Source organism: Melanerpes formicivorus, unplaced genomic scaffold (assembly GCF_026170545.1).
Source record: "Melanerpes formicivorus ecotype bairdi unplaced genomic scaffold, bMelFor1.0.p_v2 SCAF_17, whole genome shotgun sequence".
NCBI classification, from domain to species: Eukaryota; Metazoa; Chordata; class Aves; order Piciformes; family Picidae; genus Melanerpes; species Melanerpes formicivorus.
This window is the reverse complement of record NW_027142369.1, coordinates 5,043,214-5,068,563: the sequence shown is the minus strand read 5'-3', so window position 1 is coordinate 5,068,563 and position 25,350 is coordinate 5,043,214. Positions and strand designations below refer to the sequence as shown.

Below are 25,350 nucleotides of genomic sequence, written 5' to 3'. Positions count from 1 at the left end.
AGCTTCTGAGAGGCTCAGGTCCCTCCCAAATATTACTCCTTGCAGGTGTCCCCCTCCCCCACTCAAGACCTGCTAGTGCAGTACCTTCAGCATCTCCACATCTCTTGGGCCACTATTGAGCATGACAGCAGCCTTTCTACCATGTTTGAAATAAAGTCCAGCTTACATTATGATCATCTGTTTACATACATCTTTAAAGTGCCCTATTCCTCTGGCATTTGTTTCCCGGTGTCTTGGCCCTGGTCCCAAAACTACTGTGCATTGCTTTCCTTCTTCTCTCACCCTTGCTGGTTTTGAAGTTCTACTGTCGTTCCTGAGGTTTCTTTACAGATGTGACTATAGTCAGATTAGCCTCTCAGCCTTTAGCTAGAACGACTTTAATCACAGTGCTGTTGTATTCCACTCGAAAGGGAAACAGCTGAACTTAATCTGAAGTAACTGGCCTTAAGCCCCTTTATTTTTTAAATTATTTTTAGTTCACATGCTTATTAAAGTAATACAATGAAGTATTGAATGATTTGGTACACATATTCATTGTTAAAGGGACATATCTCTAGGATTTCCTTTGTGTGAAGCTTCTCATACACACAGAACCAAGGTGTATGTGGATTATTGTCTTATTCCATCAACTGAAATTTCTTCCCTTGCCCTGACTTTATGTTTAAACAGCCGTAAATGAGTGTTTGTGTGTGTCCTTTTTAACACAGATAGCAAAAGACCTAGTGACCAGTTAGGGAGAAGCTGCTGAAATGTTACACAGTATCTTTTTATGAGCTAACTTTTTTCTTTCTTTTTCTCCCTTTCTTTGGATTTGCTGTCCTAGGAGTTGCTGTCTAAATGGGTCCAGTCATGCCTCCAAGTAAAAAGCCGGAGGGCTCAGGAATTAGTGTTCCCAGTGGATTGAGCCAGCGTTACCAAGACAGTGATTTATCAAAGGCACTTCATGATGATGAGGACCTAGATTTCTCTTTGCCTGCCATCAGATTAGATAAAGGGGCCATGGAAGATGAAGAGCTAACTAATTTGAACTGGTTACATGAGAGCAAGAACTTGCTGAAAAGCTTTGGGGACTCAGTGTTAAGGAGTGTTAGCCCTGTTCAGGACATTGGTGATGACACACCACCGTCTCCTGCCCACTCTGACATGCCCTATGATGCCAAGCAGAACCCCAACTGCAAACCTCCATATTCCTTTAGCTGCCTCATATTTATGGCCATCGAGGACTCGCCAACCAAAAGACTGCCTGTAAAGGATATATACAACTGGATCTTGGAACACTTTCCTTATTTTGCAAATGCACCCACTGGATGGAAAAATTCTGTGAGACATAATCTGTCCTTGAATAAGTGTTTTAAGAAAGTGGACAAAGACAGGAGTCAGGTAAGTTTGGAACTGTGGAAACCCATTTGACTCTGAAAATACTCACCTCCTAATCCCAGAATGTGTCCATAAAAGTGAAATGCAGCATATTCAATGCTGTCCCTGGTAACATAGTTCATTAAAGTCAGAGAGTCAATGTTTCTTCAGCATGGCTCATTCTGATTTTATTAAATTAATTGTCTAGACATCTATAAGAAAGTACTCAGTGTGTGTGTTTTTTCTTTTCCCCCCAGCTGGTGTCGTCATGCATAGTGGCTAAATATTGTTTTTAGTTATCATGCTGTGGTAATGGTTACCAGCTATACTAGATGAATGTAATCATGTTATAAATAGGCTGCTTGCTGTTCTTGGCTTATACAAATGTGTAGAGAAATGGTATGCCTGATGTAAGAGTCCATCACTTTTCCTTGGTTTGTGCTGTAATTTGAAAACTTTTTTTTTTCTTTTCCTACTGAACAGAAGTAGTTCTGAAATTTGGTGTTGAAGCTTTGTTCCATTTCAGGCAGGTTTTTCAGAAACTCTTCCAAAGAGAGCAGGTAGTCTGGCATGCAAAGTGGAAGTTACCATTCACCAAAATTTCAGTCCTTCTTTCCCTGGGGCTCTTGTAGCCTCTGAGACTGGTGCAGTGACAGAAGCCTGGGGAGCACATTTTTGCCCTTGTATCTCTGTTTCCTCCTGGTTTTCACTGCTGAATGATCAGCGATGTTTGCAGGAAAAGGCCATGTGCAAGGGTATGGCAACGCAAGCCGAGCAATGGAGGCAGTCCTTCACTTAGTAGCCTTCTACCGTCTCAGCCTGCCTAGGGGCAGGTATCAGTTTACAAAAGGGACCATCTCAAGAAACAGTGCCCTGGATTCATCTTTGGCAAAGTCCAAGTATACTGATAAAAATACCAGCTTGCAGATTAATTTCACAGGCTTTCTCACAGGTCAGTGAAATAAATAGCAAGTAAAATCACATCACTGATCATTTGTCTTAAAAATGGCTGAACATCAGAAAGTGGACACTTTCTCGTGGCAGAAACAGTAGATGCATGCAACTTTTGCATTTCAGTGAAGTAAATGCTGTGATTGTCTTGTAACTGGTTAGCCTGAAACTAGACTTCTGTTGGTGGTGCTGTTCTCCCTATTTTGTGTGCGATTTAACTCTTAAGTGCTGTGGAGCAGGAGCTCAAGTAACTCTAGAAATACATTGCCCTAAATGAGCAAGTTTTCATCTTTAGATTGCTTGACATTATTTTCTTTCATTTTTTAAATGATCAGCACTTTTCTCTTAAAAAAATGTCAAAATGTTATTGCCTAGAATCCACTGTCCAGGTGTTGCTGATCTGTTACCTGTTGGATTATTTTTTCCATTGGTTTGCTGTAAAAGCATGTATATGAGTTTTTTAAAAAACTGTTCCTGAACCAGATCTATTTTTGTGTAAATCAGTCTTAAATTCCTGTTTGGAAATGAGGCTGTAATAACAAGTGCCACACCAGACTTTTATGATCTTGTCCCAGGCCATAAGAAACCTTCACACAATACATGTAGAAGACTCCAAAATATTGTAACTGACAAGGCATATGTTTACCATTGCCATTTGTGGGTTTTTTTCAGTCCCTCTTCCTCTGTTTACAAGTTGACTATTTAGATTACAGCTTCCTTCCTATAAGGAACTTGTTTTCATGTCTATCTGTCAGATATCCGGCAGTCTGCTGATCTCATATGAACAATACCACAACGTGCTGCTGCTCTACAGGGAAGTGGCAGAGCACAATGCATGACTAGTCACCTACGCCTCAAATTCATGATTAGAGCCATGGTTACATAGCCAGACAACAAAGTGGGGTGGAAGACCTTGCCTTTATGAATAACAAGGTGGGGTTTTATTCATTCCTCAAAATCCTAGGTTCTGAGAAAGCCTCTCCAGGAGATGGAAGAAATTCTAATAACTGCAGGTAGCCGGCCTTAAGGTGAATGAAGTGAGAATCTCAAACGTAAACTGTGCCAAGGCAGGTTGTTTAAATCCTCTGCTGGGCTTTTTCATGTTCTGGCTGATGGCTGTGGCAGACAGTCCCGAGCACAGAATTGGTGCACAGTCAATAGTTGCCAGATCAGGTGCTTGAAAGCTAATTGTGGACTTGGAAAGCAGTAAACATCATCTGCTGGCTGTGAAAATAAGCTTGTGTGTGTGCACACGCGCACTTGGGGTTGATTTAGGTACCTTGCAGCAAGCATCTCTGCTGTTCGGAGGGGAGGTGTGTAAAGGATTCTCTGGCTTTGGGCTGGGGTTTGGTACAGGGGAAGGCAGAACTCTCTTCTGTAAGGAATCATTTCATGCCAGATTCTGTAAATTACAGTTTTGAAGTCTGCCTGTCATACTGCTTTCATGTGGAAAAAAAAAGCATTTAGCAATCGGCATGTTATAAAATGCTAGAAAGATAGGCTCTGCAATGTGTACAGTATGGGGAGAAGGAGTTAATCAGTGCTCAAATTGCAGGCATTTGCCAGTTGATATGCATTGACACACTGTGAAAAGCTAGAAGCTTTTCCTCTCAAGTTGTGCTTTCCAGTGTTTGTATAGCCTTTCAGTAATTGTTTTTCTTAAAAAAAAGTTCTGCTGAACACTTGATTTTTATTTTTTTCATTCCCTCTGCATACTATTTTTCTCAGTCTTGGGTTCCACAAATTTATATTCATGGGACTAAATATGTCTTTAATAGTATGCAGCTTTTCTGCCTGCATCCGAATGCTTGCATTTCCTGATGTGAGATCACAGAATCACAGAATCAATAAGGTTGGAAAAGACCTCAGAGATCATCAAGTCCAACCTATTACCTAATAGCTAACACCTTCTGACAACTAAACCATGGCTTCAAGTGCCATGTCCAGTCCCCTCTTGACAGATCCTTGTAACAGAGGTGGGGAGCCAGGGGCAAAAGACCTACAGGCTGCAACACTTCAGCTTTTGACTTGCCGTGTCTTGGTGCTTTTAGATCGAGTGTGGAATGCCAGGAAAAGACATTTTCCTTCTTGGATTTGTTTATGTATTGCTGCTATTCTGCTTCATCTGCAGTGCCATCAGGCTTACCTGGCAATCTGACAGAGTGACTATTCATGTAACTTCATGATGAGCTTGATCTCCTGAGTGGAGACAGAGAGCCAGGCTGAAGAAGGGAAAATGCTGAGTGCTTGATTGTACAAACCTTTTTGCATTGAGCTCAGCAGTTTAATAATAGTTGGCCAGAGTATGAAGTATCACATGATGGGGAGTAGATGAGGAGTTCCCTGGCTTTGTTTATACTGCTGGACCTGTGAATTCAGTCATTCAGATTAATCCTATTGTGAACGTACAGATCTAAATGTCCTCTAGTGTGTGTCCCATTTAGTGCAGCCTGTTAGACCATGACTTCCCTGACTTCCCTACCATCTGGTCCTTGGCTATAGAGAGGAATTTTTCTTGTATATGTGTCTCCATAGCAACGAGTTTGCAGTTGATATGGAAAGTAAGCAGTTGCCTTAGCAACGGAGTTACTGATGTGGCAGCTTCTCTGCTTGCAGGGAAAGGGCTAAGCCAGTTCAGACGCATTATGTAGGTTTGCTGTAATTATAGCTGTGCCCACTAGTGCTGCTCTAGCTAAGGGTCTGTCGAAAAATTTTGTTATAAGCCCTATTTTTTTTTTCTCCCTCAAATATCTTATTCTTGTAGGGATTTCTGCGTCGAACAGAGGCTGGCAGGGTTGTATTTTCAGGACATATGGTATGTCTGCACCTTTTATGAATGCAAACTTTCTCAATCATTGCTATTAAAAGAGGGGAATGGATGTTTAACCTCATTGACTTCTCTACATTTTTTTGTCTCTGTCAACAGCCCACAGTTATAGAACCTGGGGCTCTTGTCCCATGCTTGTTTTCAGTGTTTTGTTATCTTTTCCCTAGTCTGTGCTTCTTCAGGCATCCATCCTATCAAGACAGTTCCTCTTTGTGTCTGTTCTGCATTGTCTGAGATAGGGAAATGCACATGTGCTCCTGGCTGCCTGCATGCTGAAGAAATTAAAGTCTCTTAAAGGGTTGTTTGGCAGTCCCATTGAGGGACGTCTTAATAAAAATGCAATGAGGGTAAAGGATATGTTAATGGAGATGGGAGAAGAAAATTCTCCTTACTTGATGTAGAAGTTATTCTTAGAAGTACATGGTCCATAACTGGGTCATGGGAGATCCAGCCAGGCTCCTCCTCTGTCTGGAGCAGGCTCTGAGATCTGAGGACTCCTGAGTGGTCCTTGGGCACTGTGAGAGCTGACAACCAGTTTGTCCTTATCTAAGGCACTGCCTCTCCCAAGTGCTCTGCCAGGGCATCAGACAAGATCCATGGGAAACTCTTTGTGCACAGGAGAATTTTCAGGGGTCTCTCCTGCCAGCATCTTTCCTCTAATGTGATAATGTATGGGCTTACAGAAAGGTAAGCACTAGCCAGAGAGAGAGGAAAAGGAACCTGCTTGTTCTTCGTTAGAATCTCCTAATCCTATCTGCATATTCACAAAGGTGAGGGACCGGGGACCTTGTCCTCCTTCTTTTAACATTAGTATTCAAGAAGATAGATGGGTGGCACTCTTGAGGACAGAAATTACCTCCTCTGTTTTTAATATTGTTATCATCTAGACTGACCCAAATAACAGAAGCATCAGAATTTCACTGCATTTACAGCATCTGGTGAAGCTAAAGTGTAAAACAAACAACAAACCAACAAACCAAACAAACCCACAGCAGAACAACCCTTCAGATTCATGTTAAAGGCTTCAGATGATGTTGACTCCATTAATAAAATGCTGTCCTAAATACACTTGTCCAACTGTTAATTTCCCAAATTGTTAAAAGAAGATGTTGTGGTTTTAAGCAGAAATACATCTAGTTTAACTTGAAATCCATTTTCTTCAGTCTGTCATACTAAGAAGCTTGCTAGCATCAGAATTTTTCATCTTGAATTGGTCATCTCATTCCAGAGCAAGCATAAAAGTCTCTAGACACGTACAGTAATGTGGAGTTTCCAGATATCAGACAGTTTATGGAGAGCTTTTCTTGAACCCTTTCAGTTTTGTTTTTGAAGTGCAAACCCAAGACATTATACAGAATAAATAATACATTTCTTGAAGCTGTGTGTGGGAAAAAACCCCACTTCCATTTCACTGGCTTCCAGCTGGCTGAGTTTGCATGAGAGCTTACTCTTTACAGTGCCTGTATTAACTGGTTTAAAGCTGTACAAAGCATTATCAGTTCTTTCCAAGTCATGATGGCAATATCCAGGAGTCCCCTGAGCATTAAATTTCAGGAATTTATGTTGTCTTGCTCTTGGTTATGATAGCCTGTGGGCTGGTGCCCTGCACATTGACAGGCTATTGACCTACCAGAGGGGAATGACTACTTAGGCTAAACAAACTAGAGTAACTGATGATGTCTGTGCTCCACCGCAAAGATGATACAAAATCTCTTGAGCAGCACTGAAGGAGTCCAGGCAGCAAAGCCTGGAGTAAGTCACTCTTCAGCCATTGAGGTTAGGTGCTCACAACTAGAAGGTAAAGGCTAGGATGAAATGAGAAGTTTAAATACAGAGACTTTCTTCTGCTGGAGGCCTTTCTTTTGGTTTTCCCCTGGAAACACATAGTTGTTCAAGTGTCATGTGTTAGGAGCTCTTTCATCTGATTTAAAGTGATCAAGGTCGGGCCTACCACCACCAGGCATGGTCCCTGCCCAACCTGGCTGCCTGTTGCTTTTGATGGGGCATTGAACTGTCTGTATTGTCAGCCTTTCTCAAGTTCATACTGGCATGTGAGTCACCACGTGGTGAGCAGGCTGAAAACTATTTGTGTTTATTTTAATTTGGTTTATTCTTCAGTGGGTGAATTTAGTTGAATTCATTTTCATCTCCCTGCTTAGCTCATCATCACCGTGGTTAGCAGAGCGCCAGTGTCAGCACAGGTCATGGGCTCACTTCTGTTTAATTTGGCATGAAACCATGCTCCTGGCTTTCAGCCAGCTCTGAGGTGACCTGGAAGCAGCAGAAGATGGTGAAGGGAAGATGCTTTTATCTTCAAGAACACAGGCTATGTCTAAGTCACTGGTACTGCTTGTATGTTCAGTCAGGTGTGTGCTTGGTGCTAGACTGGGCCCATACAACATGGGTGAAACGATTCTGATAAACCTGCAAGGAGTGTGTGCCCATATAGGTGCATGTTTTCTTATCTTTGCAAGGCTGTTTTTTGTCTGTTGCCCAAAAGTCTTAATATTGACAGTAGAGGTGGCTCAGAAGATCCACAGTACAGCTCCACTCAGAAGGGCTCTCATGGAAGAGGGAAGGATATTCATAATGTCAGTTGTCAGGGTTTTCTATGCAGCTGTCTTTATGTCCCCATCACCATCTAGGTTTCTTCCTAATTATTGGAGGGCTAATGAACTGCTGTTATCCCTGATGATGGGTCTGGAGTACACAGGAGCACTTCACGTGCCTGCTGATGAGGGCAGGGCATCATCATGACACTCCCAGGGTAGTAAGCAACATGTGTCAGTGAGCACCATGGTGGCTGTGCTACCTCCAGTTATGGAAGAACATCAGAGGTGAACTGGGCTTACTGGTCTGGCCAAGCACTCACTCTTCTGTCCTGCACTTCTGCTCTTCAACAAAGCATCAAAGACTACATTTCCATTACAAAGTACTTTTCCCTTAGACTTCCTCCTTCCTTTTCTAAAAGGGAAGTGAAATGTTGTACATGGGTTGAAACAAACATAAAATTGTGCAGTGTGGCTTCCTCTCACGGGTGAAGATCTTGTGGGGAAAAAAAAAAAACAAACACAACCATTTAAAAGACCTGATCCTAACTGAGCAGTTGAAAATAACTGAGTAGTTGAAAATACTCTTCACACAGCCTGAAGTAGCCTTTTGGGTACTGGAGAAGCTTCCTTTTCTTGCTCTTGTTTCAGGCAGTTGCTGTGTCCCACTTGCTGACCCAGGCAGCAACCTTGGCTCATTCCTGCAGCATCTCTGCTTCCTGGTAAAGTAATTCAAATGACTGACCCAGTGTGGGCTGAGAAGCAGTTGCCAGGCTGCTCAGGCCAGGTTCTTCTGTGTTACTTTCACCTAACTGCTGTGTCTTCATCGTAAATCTAGTTAAAACAAATAAATGGTCCAGGGCAACATAAGCTGGAATCCTTAGGGAAAAGGAACTCGGTGTGATGCTTCTTTTAATTCAGTTTGTAGGTATTTGTGTGTTGATCAGTGATGGCTTAGCCCATAGAAGTAATTGACTTCTGTTGAAATTTCAAGGCTGGGCAGACCATTTCTAGATGAGGTGGTGGTAGAAGCGCAGCACATAGCTGTAACAAAGCAGTATGTTGCGACGCAGCATGAGCATAGATTTGCTTAAACAAACCCCCTGTGGCTGCCTCTGGTTAAGTTTTGGTCTGTAAGCATCTAGGGAAGGACTTCTGCGTGCTTAGAGGTGTTTTTTAGGCTAATAGTGATTTCTCTCTACAGGTATTTGCTTTTATCTCTTGATTTATAACCTTGTGTTTTGGACGAGTATAAGTCAAGTCTGCTGTCTTCTAGGAGATATTGAAAAAACAGTTTGCTTTAATGAGATGCATGTGAATCTTGTTGATTTTCTGGTATTTTGGTTTAAGTTGGTTTGTTACTAAGTAGTTTAAGGACAATGAGATTTTGATTTTTTTTTCAGTAGTAGTGACTGGCTTGTTATGATTCAGTATTTAAGTTTGGTCTCAAGGACAAAACTGTTCAGTTTTGCTTCCTAACACTGGTGGGAGGAGATGCCAAAATGGTTTGTTTGGCAGTGCTTAACTGGTAAGCAGCAATAAAACAGAGACAGTTCATTCAGGTGCACTTAAAAGTCCCTGTCCTCAATGCTTGCACTCTGATGTCTTTAAAGGTAGAAAGGAAATCTGTATATCTGCTTGAATGCTTGAATACAGTCTTGTCTATTGTTTTTTCTGACTTAATTCCTGTATCAATTTTCTCTGGTTTGGACAAATTCAGTCACAGAAGTAGTACCATGCATTTCCTTTAATTGTGGAGATAAAGGTGGTGCTTTCAGAAGGGCAGAAATGCTTCATGGCCCTTTGGATGACTACTGGGATACTCACAGTTCAACAGTCTGCCTCACCTGGGACTCATAGATGAGGACAAGGGACACCTTCCTTGGCTGTGCTGCTTTTAGTGAGAACTTCCAGAGATGTTTTTCCTTTCAGAAAAATGGGTGTCCAGGACTGAGGTTCACAGCCATTCTCACATTAAATTACTCAAGGGAGTGCAGAGTGCTTTAGCTCTGCCATTCCATTGTGTCCATGATTCCTCTAAGCCTGCCTTCAGATCTTACTGAAGAAGTGGCTGGAGTTGCTGAGGTGCTGTGTAGTTGAGATACTGCACCCACACCATGCTCATCATTGCTGCGGTGTCTGGTCATTTAGTGCATATTCCTGCAGTGGCAATAAAACTGGGGTTATCTTTTCTGGAGAATAATCACATTTATAGTAGTCGCAATGCTGACAAGATTTATCTACTTCTTGGCAACTCAACTAGCTTCCACAAAGTCTTAAATTTCTTACAGCTCTAAGTGATGCCAGACTCAATCAATAATAAGTAAGATAAAGCAACAGTAGAGAGTAGAGAGGAAGAAGTGAAGTGGCCTTCCCACTTTGGCGTTTCTTTTCTGGTTTTTTCCCTCCTGAATTTTTGGCAGGTCACTACTGCCCTTTCATAGGCTGGATGTTACTTACTTTATTCTGTTCTCCACCAGTTTGGACTCCTGGCTTCAGAAGAGCTGCATTTGATTTACTCTTGAGTAAACAGCAGAACTGGGACTGAGAGCTACGGAAATAGGAGTTGTAGCAGTAAATAATGTCTCTGGATCTTACTCAGTTATCTGTAAGAGTAATTTTGGAGACAGTACATTTTAATTTGTTAGTTGTGTTCTTCAAATTCTGTTCTGGGTGTTACAAAAGATTTGTTCTGCTAAATGTTGCAGGAATTTGTGGGAGAACTCATTCCAAGGATATGAAATGTGAGTGGATTTTCCCTTGCTACAGTAGAAAAGAAACCAAACTGCTGCCCTCAGCCAGTGACTTTTAAGATACCAAGATGCTGTCTGTGGCATGCTGAACTGCTGTATTTGGTTGCACCGGTGACTGGTAGCAGTTTACTGCTATCTGAGTAGTATCCAGCTTTTGAAAGGCCAGTGTAACTTTCTGAAAGACAGCTGTTGGTAAGGAGAGGACTAAACAGACTTTGGGGGGAAGGGATGGAAAAGTGTCTGTGACAGGCATACTGATATAATAATCCATTCCATATACTGATGGAATTTTGCATAAGAGAAGCTAGTTGAATGCTGAATTCACATTCAAGCCATGAGCAGAAAGTCAGGCTCTTTTCCAGAGCTATGTTTGTGAGAGCCCATGGCTGCCTACTGTGGAAGGGTACTCACTGAAGCAAACAACTATTGTGGACTGTGGGTGTTAATGCAAGATTAGGGTTAGGTACTTGGATATCTTATCACAGGCTTTCATTTACATATTCTATCTTTTTTTCTTACTCTTCGGGGGTGGAGAGTGGGAACACACCTCTCCTTAGGTTGTGTGTGTTCCAGTGAAAATAGGGAAATCGGTCAGGAAATGCTCTGGTATTAAGTTAGGTGAGTAAAAATCACTGTTAAGTGATAGCAAATATAATGAACACAGTGGTTTTGCAATCAGATCTGTTTTCTTTAAGTTGTTGGGGAAAACAAAATCATTCTTTCATAGTTTGTCTATAGGAACAGAGTCCTTGCCATGTGGGAAAAGCTGTATTTGTAAGATTCTCCTTAGTACCACTGACTTGCACTGGCTGTCTGCGTGCAGCCTTATTCAGCTCTAGGATAACACAGAAGCACTGTGCTTTCAAAGATCCTTACTGCTCCTGGGAGCTCTTTGAAGGCTTTTGGAGAGGAAGGTCTGACAGCTTGAAGAACTGCATGCTGCTGGCACAGATGGAACTACAATTAGACTTTGAGAGAAAATGATGCAGAGCTCCCATGTCAAAAGATACTTAGTTCTGCAGGAGTCCCCTTCAGAGATTATTTATAAATTTAACTGGAAATAATGATGTGATTCTTAACATAATTCTGCCCTCCTTGAAGTACCTTAGGACTCAGGAGCTAGTCATAGAACTGCTTAGGTTGGGAAAGGCCTTTAAGACCATTAAGTCCAACCGTTAACCTAATACTGTGAAGTCCACCCCTAACCCATGTCCCTCAGCACTGCGTCTATGCTAAATATTGCCACGGAAGGGGACTTAACCACTTCTCTGGACAGCCTTTTTCAATGCTTGACAACCCTTTTGCTGAAGACTTTTTTTTCGCTGCTATCCAATCTAAATAGTACATGATCAGCTAATGCAGGAAGAAGTGCATGGTGTGCATGGGAAACATGGGTTTTCAGTCTTCAGTTGGGAAAGGTGGGAAATGAGGGAGTCAGGATGTGGCCAGAGTGGCTGGGAATCAAATGCTGGTGCTTTTAGCATTGTATGGTTTGTTTTGAAGCAGGCAGATGAACTTATCCAAAAGTGTTTTTTCCTGGTTTGGCAATTAACATATTTATTGTTACATAGCTACCTCATTGCACTAAGTTACTTGGATTTTCTCTCTTTTACCTCCCTCCTCAGTGCTTAGGGTCAAATATGCAAACCTTACTGTTGTAAAGCAGAGTAGATTTGCTTTTCAGAGTTTTAAGTCAGGTTCTAATACTTTCTAGCCTTTTGGCTGTGTGGCAGAGAAAGAGGGAAGGAAGCTGTCATGAAGACAGATTGCACAGAAGACTCAGTACAGTGCTAGCTCCCAGATGTTGAGACAAATGCAATTTTATTGTACAGGTTGCACCTCTTTTTTTTTACTTTATTTTTGTATCTCTATCTGTATGTATGTGTTTACAAGTGCATTTTATGCACTAAAAGCAGTGCATAGTCATATTGGGTTTTAGATCATCTGAACGTTTTTAGGGTAAAATGTGGGAGCAAATGTAGTATGAGTTTGGGTTGTTACACAGAGCTTTCTATCTACTTGTATTGCTGTGCTAGGCAAACAAAACCCTGTCCTAGTGGTACATCTCCATGAAATTTTCTTAGGACAGACACATTGTGTTGCCACAACTGGTTACCAATTAGTCTAAACAGATCACTCTAAGAGTTTAACCAAGCTCACCAGTCTGGGTTTTTTCTCTCCAAAACTCACCAGCACTAAAACTTAGGCAAATACCTCCATGCTGGCTAATTTTTTGTTCTTTCAGATTTTGCCAAAACACCTGTAAAAAAATCACTGGCTTTTGGGCCACACTGCTTTTGCTCAGAGCAATAAAGTCCTTGTTCCTGGCTTAGCATGGCCCCTTGGATGTGTCATTTGGATGGCTTTTAGAGCTGAGTAATATTGAATTTGGAAAAGCAGAAATGTAATTATGACCCTTTCCATTAAGAGAGAGAGTTTTCTGTCATTATTGTTTAAGAAGAAACACAAAATTTTCATTTAGAAAACTTTGATTTTAATTTGTAGTATTGAAATTGTAGGAGAGATGTTGCTTTCTCATCCTGCTTTTTCTGCTGACTAGGAAAAACAACAGGAAAATGTCCTGCCTCCTAGCTAAAACACTTGCATTACTTTAGTTTTAAAGTAAACATGCTTATGAACTAACCACTTCTACTAATTGCCATCTGCTTCTTCACCAGCACTTGAATCCCACTCATCCTCCAGTGCCTAGTATGCCAAAAATGCATTTGCCTAGGCTTGAGCTAATGGGACAAGAGGCCATATCTTAATTGTAGTAGTATTATCCACTTCTGTGCCACATCAATTTTGATTGATTTTTCTCAGAATTTACAGAACAGGGTACACAAACCTGTTGGATTTACACTCTGAATCTTTAATCTAGGTATTCATTAAAAAGAAGAATTATTTGCTTCATCAGTAAGTTTAGTTTTTTCCCGTTTTAACTGTTTATCCCTGTTGTTTGTCATCAGGCTAAACAATAAAATGGTTCCAGAGCTGGTTTAAATGTCTTTTCAGTCCATGCCATGTGTAGCCTCAGTCTTCTCACATTGTGTACAGAAAAGGGCTTTTGTTTGCAAAGGGGGGGAATTTTGTAATTGCCCAAATAAATTCTCTGTGTTTGTGTTCTGTGGCTTTTAAGTTGGACCAAGTAACATTAGCATCCACAGGGATGTGTGTAATAATAGGATGGATATGGGGGGAGGGGTTATTTATAGAGAGACTTGGGCCTTAGAAGTTATGAAATTGTCTTAAAAATCATACTGTCCTTTAAAATCATGGGGGATTGGTTGTACACCTTTTTTTAGAGCCTTTAAGGTCTTTTGCAGGCTTTTCTGCAGAAGACAGTTGGAAACATTTTGGTTTGGGTTCTCCTTCACCCCGTGGTTTTGCATTGCTCATGGCTTTCTAGTAGTAGCACCTAGAATCTCAACATGCTAAAATTCTATGAATTTGCAGTATTAAAGTCAGGTTCTGGGAGTTGCAAAAAAGCTGCTATCTGTCAGGTCTCTTTCAAACTCTTTTGGTTTAGTATTTCCCTGCAGAGTCTTTTGTAAGAAAAACACAGCAGTTAGAGAAATCCTCTACTGTGCAGTGCCGACGTCAACATTTGTTGTCACAGGGTGCAACTATGAAGAAAAGAAGGATCCCCTGAAGGATGCCAGCTCTTTTCCATGGGCTGGCAATTTGGAGCTGGTATATCTGGTTTCCTTTTGTGGGGCAAGTGATGGTGGATTTTCACACCAGTGGCACGCACAAAGGCTGGTTACTGTTTTTCAGCAGGATTTGGTACATTATGCTGCTCTGAAAGTTAAGCTCTCTGTTTTGCATAGGGCTTTCAGCAGTTTGGACCTCATTTCCTGGCTACTTATTTTTCTTGTAAGAGAGCGTGTACATCATTTTTGGTTGCTTTTCACATTCAGGTATTCATTTCCTATTGCTTTTTTGTGTGTGTTCGCCCCTAGTTCTCTCTTTTCTTACTTGCATCATCTAGAAATGGAATCATTCATAAATGCCTGTCTGAAGAACATGTGGCAGGGACAGGTGCTTTAAATCATTGTTGCACTGTGCTGCAAGTGCATCTGCATTTTGGAAAAGAAAACTGTTGCAGGTCTTTTTGAAGCAAGATTTTAATTTGTAAACCGTCTGCTATTTTTGGTGTGTCAAATATGAAGGCTTCCTGTATGAAACCAATAGTGAAAAAGATCACAGGAGACCTGGAGCAGTGACCCAGGTCACAGCAGGCCTGTTTGCATGACACCTATGTCATCAAAATAGCCTTGCTTTGGTATCCTTAAATGAGATTTTCTTTTCCTTTAGGTGGTATATCTTTTGAAAAGCGTATTTGATTGTGAATAATTTGGAGGAAAACAATTTTCTGTCCCTCTGAGAATATCGTACATCTTCTCTTCATTGTTACTTCTGAACTCTTCAGAACATCAACTGATGTTCTGCAAGTTGTCAATTTTCATTACTGGAGTCTGTTCAAACATGTTTTCTCCCTGTTTTCTTCCACTTCAAGCATGTTGAGTCAGATAAATTCAAACAGTGATGTTTAATCACTGAGCACTAATCACCCTTGTGCAATATTGATCATCAGCCTTTTTGTATACAATGATCAGAATGGGTAATAGTTTGCTGGTAAACACCAAGGAGTGGGAGGGTGTAGAAGTTGATACTACTTTTCTAATTCCTGGGGGTTTCTAGGCTCCATCAAACAATGTTTTCTTCCCTTTTTTTCTCTCTCATGTGCCAAATTCTGTCTTCCTTCATGTACTTACGTTCAAGGCAAGCAGTAATTACTCCATTCTGTCACAGCATCTGCAAGTGTCCCAATCCCTCTTAGGATGCTGGTGCTGCTGAGACTGTGCACCATCTCATTGTCTCAAGGATCCTGTCACTTCTCCTCCTCCTCTACAGCACACTCAAAACACATGCAGGCTTCCCCTGCAGCCCTCTTTCATGGGGTCTGCCTATGAACATGCATTTGAGAATGAGTGCTTGTGAGATAGTTCAGTTAAAAAGAGACCGGGGAAAACCCAAGCAGGCAGGGCTGCGGTGTGTGGGTTGAAAGCTTCCCCTTCCCCCCCCTCCATTTCCTCCCACTCTTTCCTTAACGGGTAAAAGATGAGGGCTGTGCCTGAACTTGCTATTCTGAATAACCTCTTCTCTGCACACAGCGACTGATGCTCACATCCTGTTTGCTACCAGCTTAGCCAAAAGAGCGCCCTGGAGAGTGACATTTCTGTTTCTGTTGGGTTTCTTTCAGGGAGTTAGCAGGCTGGCTCTCTGCTGCTGGTTCTCTGCTGCTGGCTCTGTCACGTGCCTTTTGATTCTCTTCTGTGAATTTGAGGACACCCGCTTTTCCTTTGCTTTTTGTATGAAATAGCAAAATCACTTGGGATTTGGAATTGGGTCTGGAAAAATGAAGTGGAGTTTGAACAGATGAGGAATCTATATTGAGTCAGGATCTTTAAGTATCTAGACTTTGATTAATGCTCTGCTAACAGAACTAGTCTGTCTGGGAAGTAACATGAATAAACCTGTGAATCCTACTTTTGCCAAGCTATAGGAAAAATCTAGATTTAAATAGTTGTTCTACTTTTAATCCACACACACCAGTGAGTCTACATTTTAATTCTCTAAAGTAATCACTTTTGCCATATTTGATAATCTGTCTGCACAGTTTCAAATCTGTTTTACTGGTGAAGGTGCTCAGGGAACCTGAAATGCAGTATTAATTATCTACTCTACAATATGCTTGATTGAGTGGCTCATGCTGCAGAAGTCCCCCATGCTAGCTTTGTTGCATCTACTGCTTTTAACATTTTAGCAACTGCAAGCCACACAGCCATGCTTGGAAAAATACAGGCATCAAAAAAACCCAAGGCAACAACAACAAAAAAATACTTAAAACTGTCAACTCTATTTTTGAGATGCTGCACAGAAAAAATATTAAAGGGAATCTTCTTACAGTTTTAACAAATCTTGCTGTGAGTAAAACTTTGAAGGCTAAGCAAGTTCATCTTCTTGCTATTTTTGCAAGCCTGTGCCTTTATAGTGAACTTAAGTTAAAATGGGAGGAAATGTAAGTACAACCAAATTTATTAATCTCACAATGAGAAGTGCTCATATTATTCCTTTAATCTTCACCTTGAGGATGAACTTGATGAGACTCGGCAACATAGCTTGGTTTCTCCCCCTGCCACTGCATCCTTCTGCTGAGTAGGACAATTTCTCATCTACTTCTCCCTCCCTGACCTTTGTGGTAGGATGCTTCTTCCATGGGGCTTAGCTCAGGCTCATGTGTCAGGTGCCATAAACCTGCGGGAGGGAGAGGACTGTGCTTGCAGCCTATGCAGGAAGGGTAGGAGGACACACTGTGCTTAAGCCTCACGTTATGGTGTCTCCTGTTTGTGCTTGTGGTAATGCCACAGCCCTGTCTGTCTCCTGCCACTGGTGGGCTGGGGCATCTCACCAGCTGGAGTAAGAAGAGTCTTTGTGCACTTCTGCACAGGTGGGCTGCAGGATAGCTGCCAGGGAAGCTGAAAGTTAGAGGTAGGATTGGGAGAGGAAGATTCTGCCCCTGTACACTGCACTGGTTAGGCCACACCTCGAGTACTGTGTCCAGTTCTGGGCCCCTCAGTTTAGGAAGGATGTTGACTTGCTGGAACGAGTCCAGAGAAGGGCAACGAAGTTGGTGAGGGGTTTGGAACACAAGCCCTATGAGGAGAGGCTGAGGGAGCTGGGGTTGCTCAGCCTGGAGAAGAGGACACTCAGGGGTGACCTTATCACTCTCTACAACTACCTGAAGGGAGGTTGTAGACAGGCGAATGATGGTCTCTTCTCCCAGGCAGCCAGTACCAGAACAAGAGGACACAGTCTCAGGCTGCGCCAGGGGAGGTTCAGGTTGGATGTTAGGAAGAAGTTCTATACAGAAAGAGTGATTGCGCTATGGAATGGGTTGCCCGGGGAGGTGGTGGAGTCGCCGTCATTGAAGGTGTTCAGAAGGAGACTTGATGGGGTGCTTGGAGCCATGGGTTAGCTGTTTGGGTGGGTTGGATTGGTTGATGGGTTGGACGCGATGATCTTGAAGGTCTCTTCCAACCTGGTTTGGTTTATTCTAATAAAGTTTATTTTATAGTGACATGCAGTGTGGTTGGTGGAGGCAGGCGGGCAGCTTAGCAGCCAACTCTGCATCTCTGCCTAGGTGTGTAATTCCCCTACAGTCTTGAGGTCAAATCCTCCCTGTGCTGGAAGGCTCTGAGTCAATTGGGGTGTATTTCTGCCTCTCAAGGGAAGGCTTTTTATGGCCAGAAAACACAGCAAGAGGTTAGTGCTGAAGGTAGTGGTACTCTTCTGGCACAGCTAGGTGTGGCAAGGGCTTGCTGCTCCCTGTCTGTGCCTGTGTAGATCTCAAGTGTTGTGGCTCTCTAGTGGGATTTCTTGCTTGTTTTGTATTACAATGAAAACAAGGTGCCAAATCCCACAAGGTGAGGAAAACCCTCTCCCACAGGTACTACCATTTTAGTCTCACCAGGGTGATCCGTGACTTAAGATGAGGAGCATGTTGGTGGAGTGGCTGGAATTCGACCTGCACAGGATGGTGGTTCACTCTTGGAGCTTGGTTTGCCTTCATTGCAGAACCATTGTTCTTACTGACTGATTTAGGAGGTGTTCCTCAGAGCCTGGTGACATTGTGGCATTTGGGAGGAAAGAGGATTGCTGTAGGCTACTTGAAAAGATACTGAGTTATGGTGAAGACCCAGGTTTTTTTGAGTCTGTGAGGTTTGGACTTGTAACATTTGGGTTGAGGCAACATTATGCTGTGTGAAGGAGGTGAAAGCCTCAAATGCAGTCAAGAAGTTGCCTCATTTGGGGGGATGTTTCCAGCATGGGGGTTGTTTTGTTCTGCTTTCTGAGGTTTCATTAACCGTGAGAAAGAGGAGAGGGAAAGAGAAGTTATAGTAAAAAACAAGTATCTCTCCAGATACTGTAGAGATAGAAGAGAGTAGAGTATGTAAATGACAGAAATAGGTATTTGTATGTTGATAGGTGTGCAGACAGATATGTATGTGATAGATGGGTTGTCTTCGCTGTCTGCCTGCTTGCAGTGCAGGTTACAGGCATTTGTTGAGGCTGCTGAGCAGGGCTCAGAATGGAGTTTTGCTTCCTTAAAGAGTTCAGGGACACTTGGAAACTCCACATCCAGGCATCCTCTCAAACCATTTATCCAGCTGCCTTGTTTTTCCTGTCAGTTTGGTGTGCAAACCAATGCAAGGAAAAACTCTACATTAAGTAAACAGTTATGGGGGAAATGGTGCAAATTGATCACCTTTTGTCAGGCATTCTTCATTTCTATTTTCATTTGTCACTGCTAATAGATTTAGTGCAATCTGTTTCCTCCCACCTGTCTATACTAGCTGTTAACCCTTTCCCCTGGAAATTCACTCGCTGGCTAATTTAATTATTAATATACTATTATCTGAAGAGTATCTGATGGCCAGAGGGTAATGAATTGAGTGTCTCTTTACCATGAAAGTAGCATGTTCTACTAGATGGACTATTGGTCTGGAGTGTCAGGATTTTTTTTTCCCTTTTGCCTTTGACTTTATGGGTGACCTTGAGCCTTGACTTAGATTCTTTTTTTATTCTTCTGTTTCTGTGTCTCCTAAATTTTGTTTTCAATAGAGTAAGGATAATTAGGCTTTCCATGTACACACAGAAATTCTATAGACTTAAACAGCATTCTTAATGCTACTTGCTACCTAATCTCCCTCAAGTATGCCATGTGATGGCCTGTCATTCTGACAGGCTTGTCTTCTGGGATTTCTGGCCTTCCCAACCCAGTCTCCCTATGTCTGGTTGATCTTACACTTTGTACCTCCCTAGCAGTGTCACAGCCTGTCTTTTTCAGCACCTGAACTTCCATCTAGCCTGGGGAGGCTTTGAGGAAGATCTGAGGTTGCTAGGCGCTAGCATGAAACAGCGTAGTACTACTTTACATAGGAGCCAGGCCTTGTTTAAGAGCAGTTAATGACAGCACTTTCTTCATTTGCTTGCAGGATTTCCATATGGCAGCCTAATAGCTTTATTAGGGTGGTTTGCATATAAACAGGCTAAATATGGCTCTTGGAGTTGAGTGACATAATGCAACAATTCCTGAGCCTGTTGAAGGAATCATTTTATAATGAGGGTAGTGGAAAGCTGATGTGGTGTAGCAGATCTACTGCCAGCTGTAGGCAGTAGTATTGAGTCAGATTACCTGTACTAATGGATCTACAAGTGCTCATGTGTTGGAGAAGCAGTGGACCAGCTATTCCTATGGTGGTATCTGGCAGTGGGTCACCATGACTGAAAGAATGATAGAGAATCATTCTGGACCCAATGTAAAAGTGCCCATCGTGGGATCAGGAGCCTGGGGTCTGGAGGCATACCTTGGGTTGGTAGTCCTAGGCAGCAGTGCAAACTTGCTGAGTGTCTAGGTCTTGCACTAGAAGGCATTTATGGCTTCTCTGTACTCATGGGAGGGAGTGCTGAGGTATAAAAATGCTTAAAAGTCCATGAATGCCTTCATTTACTCTCAGCCATTGCCTTGAGATGTTAACCACTATTTCTTTGGTCTGGTTGTGTGAGGTAGACAAGGCCTGTGCCTGTAGCTCTACTTATGAGGCACTCTTTGTGGATTTTGCTGAAGGGAGCAGAGCTCTTCACTTGGGTAGCACATAAAAGTCCAAAACTATAAAGCAAATTTCTAATGTCTTGTGATGGTGAAGCTTGAAATCCTTTATCATTGGAAGACCGCTGAACAGTGTGCATTTCAGAAGCACTTTCTTGTGTTGCAGGATCTTGGACTGCATCTTGCCTGTGAAATAGTTGGTGGTTTTGGGCGAGATTACCACAGGCTTTCCTTTTCTCCAGCTGTTGCTTCACATCATTGGTCTGGCCTCTTGATTATGGCCTAATCATTATTAGATATTATTATTTAGCACTGTTTATTTGCATTCTTGGCTTCCCGTTTGGTTTGGGTTTTTTTTTGGTTTAGTTCCATTTTGAGGCTAAGAAGTCCTTTTCCACTATAATCATACATGCAGATAATGCATAAGTTTTATCAGGAATAGTTAGCATGGATTCACAAAGGGGAACTCGTGCTTCACCAATCTAGTAGCCTTCTATGATGGTGTGACCAGCTGGGTAGATAATGGAAGATCAACGGACGCTTTCTATCTCAACTTTGGCAAGGCTTTTGACACTGTCTCCCATAACATCCTTATAGGTAACCTTAGGAAATACGGGTTAGATGAGCGGGCAGTGAGGTGGATTGAGAACTGGTTGAATGACAGAGTGCAGAGGGCTGCAAACAACAGTGCAGGGTCTAGTTGGAGGCCTGTGACTAGTGGTGTTCTCCAGAGGTCAGTATTGAGTCTGCTCTTGTTCAACATCTTCATCAGTGACTTGGACGAAGGAGCAGAGTATACTCTCAGCAAGTTTGCTGATGACTCAAAACTGGGAGGAGTAGTTGACACACTGGAAGGCTGTGCTGCCATTCAGCAAGACCCAGCTGGACATGCTGTATGGAGAGTTGGACAGAGGTGAACCTCATGAAATTCAACAAGAGCAAGTGTAGAGTTCTGCACCTGGGGAAGCCAATACTATTCTGGGGTAAATTAAGAAGAGTGTGACCAGCAGGCCTAGGGAGGTTTTCTTCCTCCTCCTCTGCTCTCCCTTGTGAGGTCACAACTGGACTATTGTGTACAGTTCCAGGCTCCCTAGTTCAGGAGAGGCAGAGAACTATTGGAGAGAGTCCAGTGAAGGGCCACAAGGATAATTAGGGGACTGGAGCATCTCTCTTATGAGGCAAGGCTAAGAGACCTGAGACTCTTTAGCTGGGAAAAGACTGAGAAGGGGTCTTATAAATGCATATAAATGTCTAAAGGGTGGAAGTCATGAGGATGGGGCTGGGCTCTTCCCAGTGGTGGCCAGTGATAGAATAAGGCATAGTGGGTACAAAGTAGAACACAGGAGGTTTCTCTTGAACTTAAGGAGAAACTTCTTTATTTCAAGGGTGCCAGAGTCCTGGAACAGCTGTCCAGAGACGTTGTGGAGTCTCCTCTGGAGACATTCAAAACCTTCCTGTGTGTATTTCTTTGTGACCTCATTTAGGTGAACCTGAATTTGTAGGGGGGTTGGACTAGATGGTCTCCAGAGGCTGCTTGCACCCCCTACAATTTTGATTCTAGGATTCTCATTCTTGGTGAAGTTAGTTACTCAAGCAGTCTCTCCAGTTGGAAAGACACTGCCCACTTTGTAATTATCATGCCCCTGTACTACTTGGGGCAGAATAAAGCCAGTTTCCTAAAGGCAAATGAGGTTTAGAAGACTGGTGGCTGTGTTGGTGTCTAGGATAGCTCATTGAGCAAGTGAACTAAAATATTGAGAGACAAGCATGAAAGCAGAGACTAGGACTTGTGTGATTTGAACTAATGGGTGTTTTCCCTTGGAGCAAATTAAGATGTTTAAAGCCCCAACTTTTCCGGAGAAAAGCTGGTGATTTCTTGATGCAGTCGGTTTACTGGGGTTGAAGACTGCACCCCAGCCAGCCTTGCCATCAAACTTTTTAAAAGTTCATGCATCCACTGAACATACATTTATAGTCATGTAATTGTGTTTGAGCTGGTCAGAGTTCTTTTTCAGCTTGTGCATGAGCTGAGCTGGGACTGTAAGTTTACTAGAAAAAAGAGCTGGAAATGTTCAGGAGATGTATGTGAGGATTGTGTTATGCTGCATGCAGATACTGCTTCAGTTTCTTCTCAGCATCAAGCTGTCACATAACATTGACAAACTTCCTCAGAAGAGCAGGGGAAGTTTCTCTTTTGAATTCATAGGTAAGGGGGGATTTTGTGGTGAGGGTTTCTGAAAATTAAATGCTTGCCACACAGTTGTTACTGTCATTAAAACTACTGTTCATAGTGCAATTCTTTAAAACCAGCCATATAGAATTCAACTGGTCAGTGCCAGAAATGTTGGAATAGAATGAAGAAAATCTCTTCATCTGCATGAATAGTTATTTGTAATTTTGTGAGAGATTACAGTGGATCTAAGGAATGTGTTTTATAATAGTAGTTATTTGCAATGGCTTTGTTTTTCTTTATGAATTCATTAGTAGTTGTCTTAATTTAAGCAAACAAACAAGCCCTAGCTGACCTCAGATGATTCCAGTGCTCTGGGTCTTTCTGCCAATTACTTAATTTGCTTTAAAAACAGGTAACTAGAGAGCCCAGTGCAACCAGAAATGTGTTGTAGTGAAAGCTCCCAGAGTTTTTGGGGTCAGAGTGGCTGGAGAGTGGCCAGGCAGAAAGGGACATGGGGATACTGGGTGATAGTAAGCTGAACATGAGCCAGCAGTGTGCCCAGGTGGCCAAGAAGGCCAATGGCATCCTGGTCTGTATCAGGAACAGTGTGGCCAGCAGAAGCAGGGAAGTCATTCTGCCCCTGTACTGAGCACTGGTTAGGCCGAGCCTTGAGTCCTGTGTCCAGTTCTGGTCCCCTAAGTTTAGGAAAGATGTTGATTTGCTGGAACATGTCTAGAGAAGGGCAACGAAGTTGGTGAGGGGTTTGGAGCACAAGGAGACTGAGGGAGCTGGGGTTGCTTAGCTTGGAGAAGAGGAGGCTCAGAGGAAACCTTGCTGTCTACAACTGCCTGAAGGGAGGTTGTAGCCAGGTGAGGCTTGGTCTCTTCTCCCAGGCAACCAGCACCCAAACAAGAGGACACAGTCTCAAGCTGTGCCAGGGGAAGTTTAGGCTGGATGTTAGGAAGAAGTTCTTCACAGGAAGAGTGATTGGCCATCGGAATGGGCTGCCTGGGGAGGTGATGGAGTCACCATCACTGGAGGTGTTTAAGAAGAGACTGAATGAGGTGCTTGGTGCCACGGTTTAGTTGATTAGATAGTGTTGGATGACAGGTTGGACTCGATCTCAAAGGTCTCTTCCGCTCTGCTCTGCTCTGCTCTATTCTATTCTCTTGCTCTGTGTTTTGGGTGACTGTAGTGTTGGGTGGTGAGTGAAATACTATGCTCTTTTCATGGGTAGACATTTCTGTCATCCTGGAGCCTGTATGGGTCCTTACTGTCTATCAGCCCTGGACATGCTTTCACCCTCCCCTAGAGTTTTCATGTGCAGGAGGCCAATGACTTTGTGGCATCTCATTTCGATGTGGTGCAGATGCAGAAGCTGAGAAACATTCATGCTTCCACCTTACGCACAGCAATCTATTTCTGGTCTAAACCAATTACTTTTTCAGATTCTGGTCCTGGCTGTAGTTACTCAAACTGCTTTTCAATTCTGCGGCGACATGATGTTTCTGTCATCCAATTATATTTAATTCTGTAGAAACACTTCTCTGCTTGCATGCATGGCATTCTTGGACACATGGATAAGCTGTATGGCATTCTCATGGAGAAACCTGGTGGCAAATCTATGTGAAAGGCTTGCTCCAAGCCAGCTGTTTCAGGGTAACTGGGCACAGTAAGCTTGGGATAAATCTTTCCTTAGAATAAGAACCTTTGATACCCAGTAATCCTTCCACTGGTACTTGCAAAGAGGTCATTTGTCATAACAATAGAGGTTTCATCCATGAGAGCAGACCTTAGATCAGTAAAGGTGATTAGTGACACCAAAAACGTTCCTCATCGCTGCAGAAGTGTTATTTGCAGGTCCTGTCTTTAGACTGCCACAACTCCTGCTGAGCTAGGTAGGGGCTGAGAAGTCAGTGGTGTGAATTCAAAATTTGGTAGCTTAGGACTGCTTTTATAGTTCCTAAAGCATGCCTGTAGACAGTGTAGCATATTTCTCAAAGATGGTGTGTACATCTGGAGTAGCTGCCATATTCCAAATTCATATTCTTGACAGTTTTGGTTCAGGAGAGTGTAGCCATGCCCACTCATCTCCTCCTGGTTTGGTAGTCGAGAAGAAAAAGGTCATAGCTGCTCAGTGTGGCGCTGTTGGCTTGGCTTTAACTTGTTTGAAGTAGCAGGGTCTTAACTCAAAGAGTTCAATGTAATTCTCAATTTGCTGGCCTAGCCTGGGTGCCTGTGCAGAGCTATGAGATTGCTCAGGTGCACTCATTTTGGTTCCTGTCTTTCCAGCCCAGCATCTTGACATCTCTGATCTTGTCTGCATGGCCTTGCTGGTCTTTCCCTTGGGTCTGTGTCTGCCAGTGTTGCTGCTCAGCTGTCCATGTATCCCTACTCTATGCTACACCAATTTTACCATTCCTCTTCTGAGCAACTTTTGTGTCCAGCCAGAGTCCTGGTTCGCTTTTCCTGCTTTTTCCAAGATACTCACAGGGATGTCACTGTGAGTCCTGCTACAGGAGAAGACAACTCCTGTTCTTCTCCTGGACTTCAGCTTCCATGCCCTGCTTTGCAGCAGTGCTAAGCGCTCTTCAGACCCTTCATGTGAGCCGGTGTAATGACTTTAAATGCCAAAAAAAATTGCCAGCTAGTCTTCTTCAAGGAAAATTAGTGAAATTGGGTTTTGGAAGAAGAGCCAGGCACATGCAAGAAGACAGGCAGGACAACAGTGCAGCAAGGACCAGGGAAACAACAGCAGCAGCAAGTCAGACCACTGTACTTTTTGGGGGTTGTTCCCTTAGGGATCTGTTCTGTTAGAGAGACCCTCTTGGCGGTGATGCTGCTGTGAGAGATGGTGCCTGGAGCTGCTTCTGCATGGTTTCTGCTGCGGAGTCCTGTGTGGATTCAAAGTGAACATGTAACCAGAGCTTCAGAAGGTGCAATTGGAAATGCCAGCATCCCTCAGAGCCCACATTCTGTAGTTCCTCTATCTACTCTCTTCCCAAAGCTTTTTTTTTTGGGTCAGACTGCTTGTACAGCGATGAAAAGAACAACACTGGAAAAGA

General features: G+C 42.8%; 1 protein-coding gene across 13 annotated transcripts in view; it reads left to right on the top strand.

Moving 5' to 3' along the window:
* The window catches only part of FOXN3 (forkhead box N3), a 213,830-nt gene that overhangs the window by 82,158 nt on the left and 106,322 nt on the right, over window positions 1-25,350 (top strand). For all 13 annotated transcript variants that reach the window (XM_068148747.1, XM_068148745.1, XM_068148744.1 and 10 more), the window contains one exon: window positions 824-1,380. In XM_068148747.1, the coding sequence (XP_068004848.1) occupies window positions 838-1,380 (543 nt within the window). In that variant the 5' untranslated portion in view covers window positions 824-837. The remainder of the gene's footprint in view (window positions 1-823; window positions 1,381-25,350) is intronic.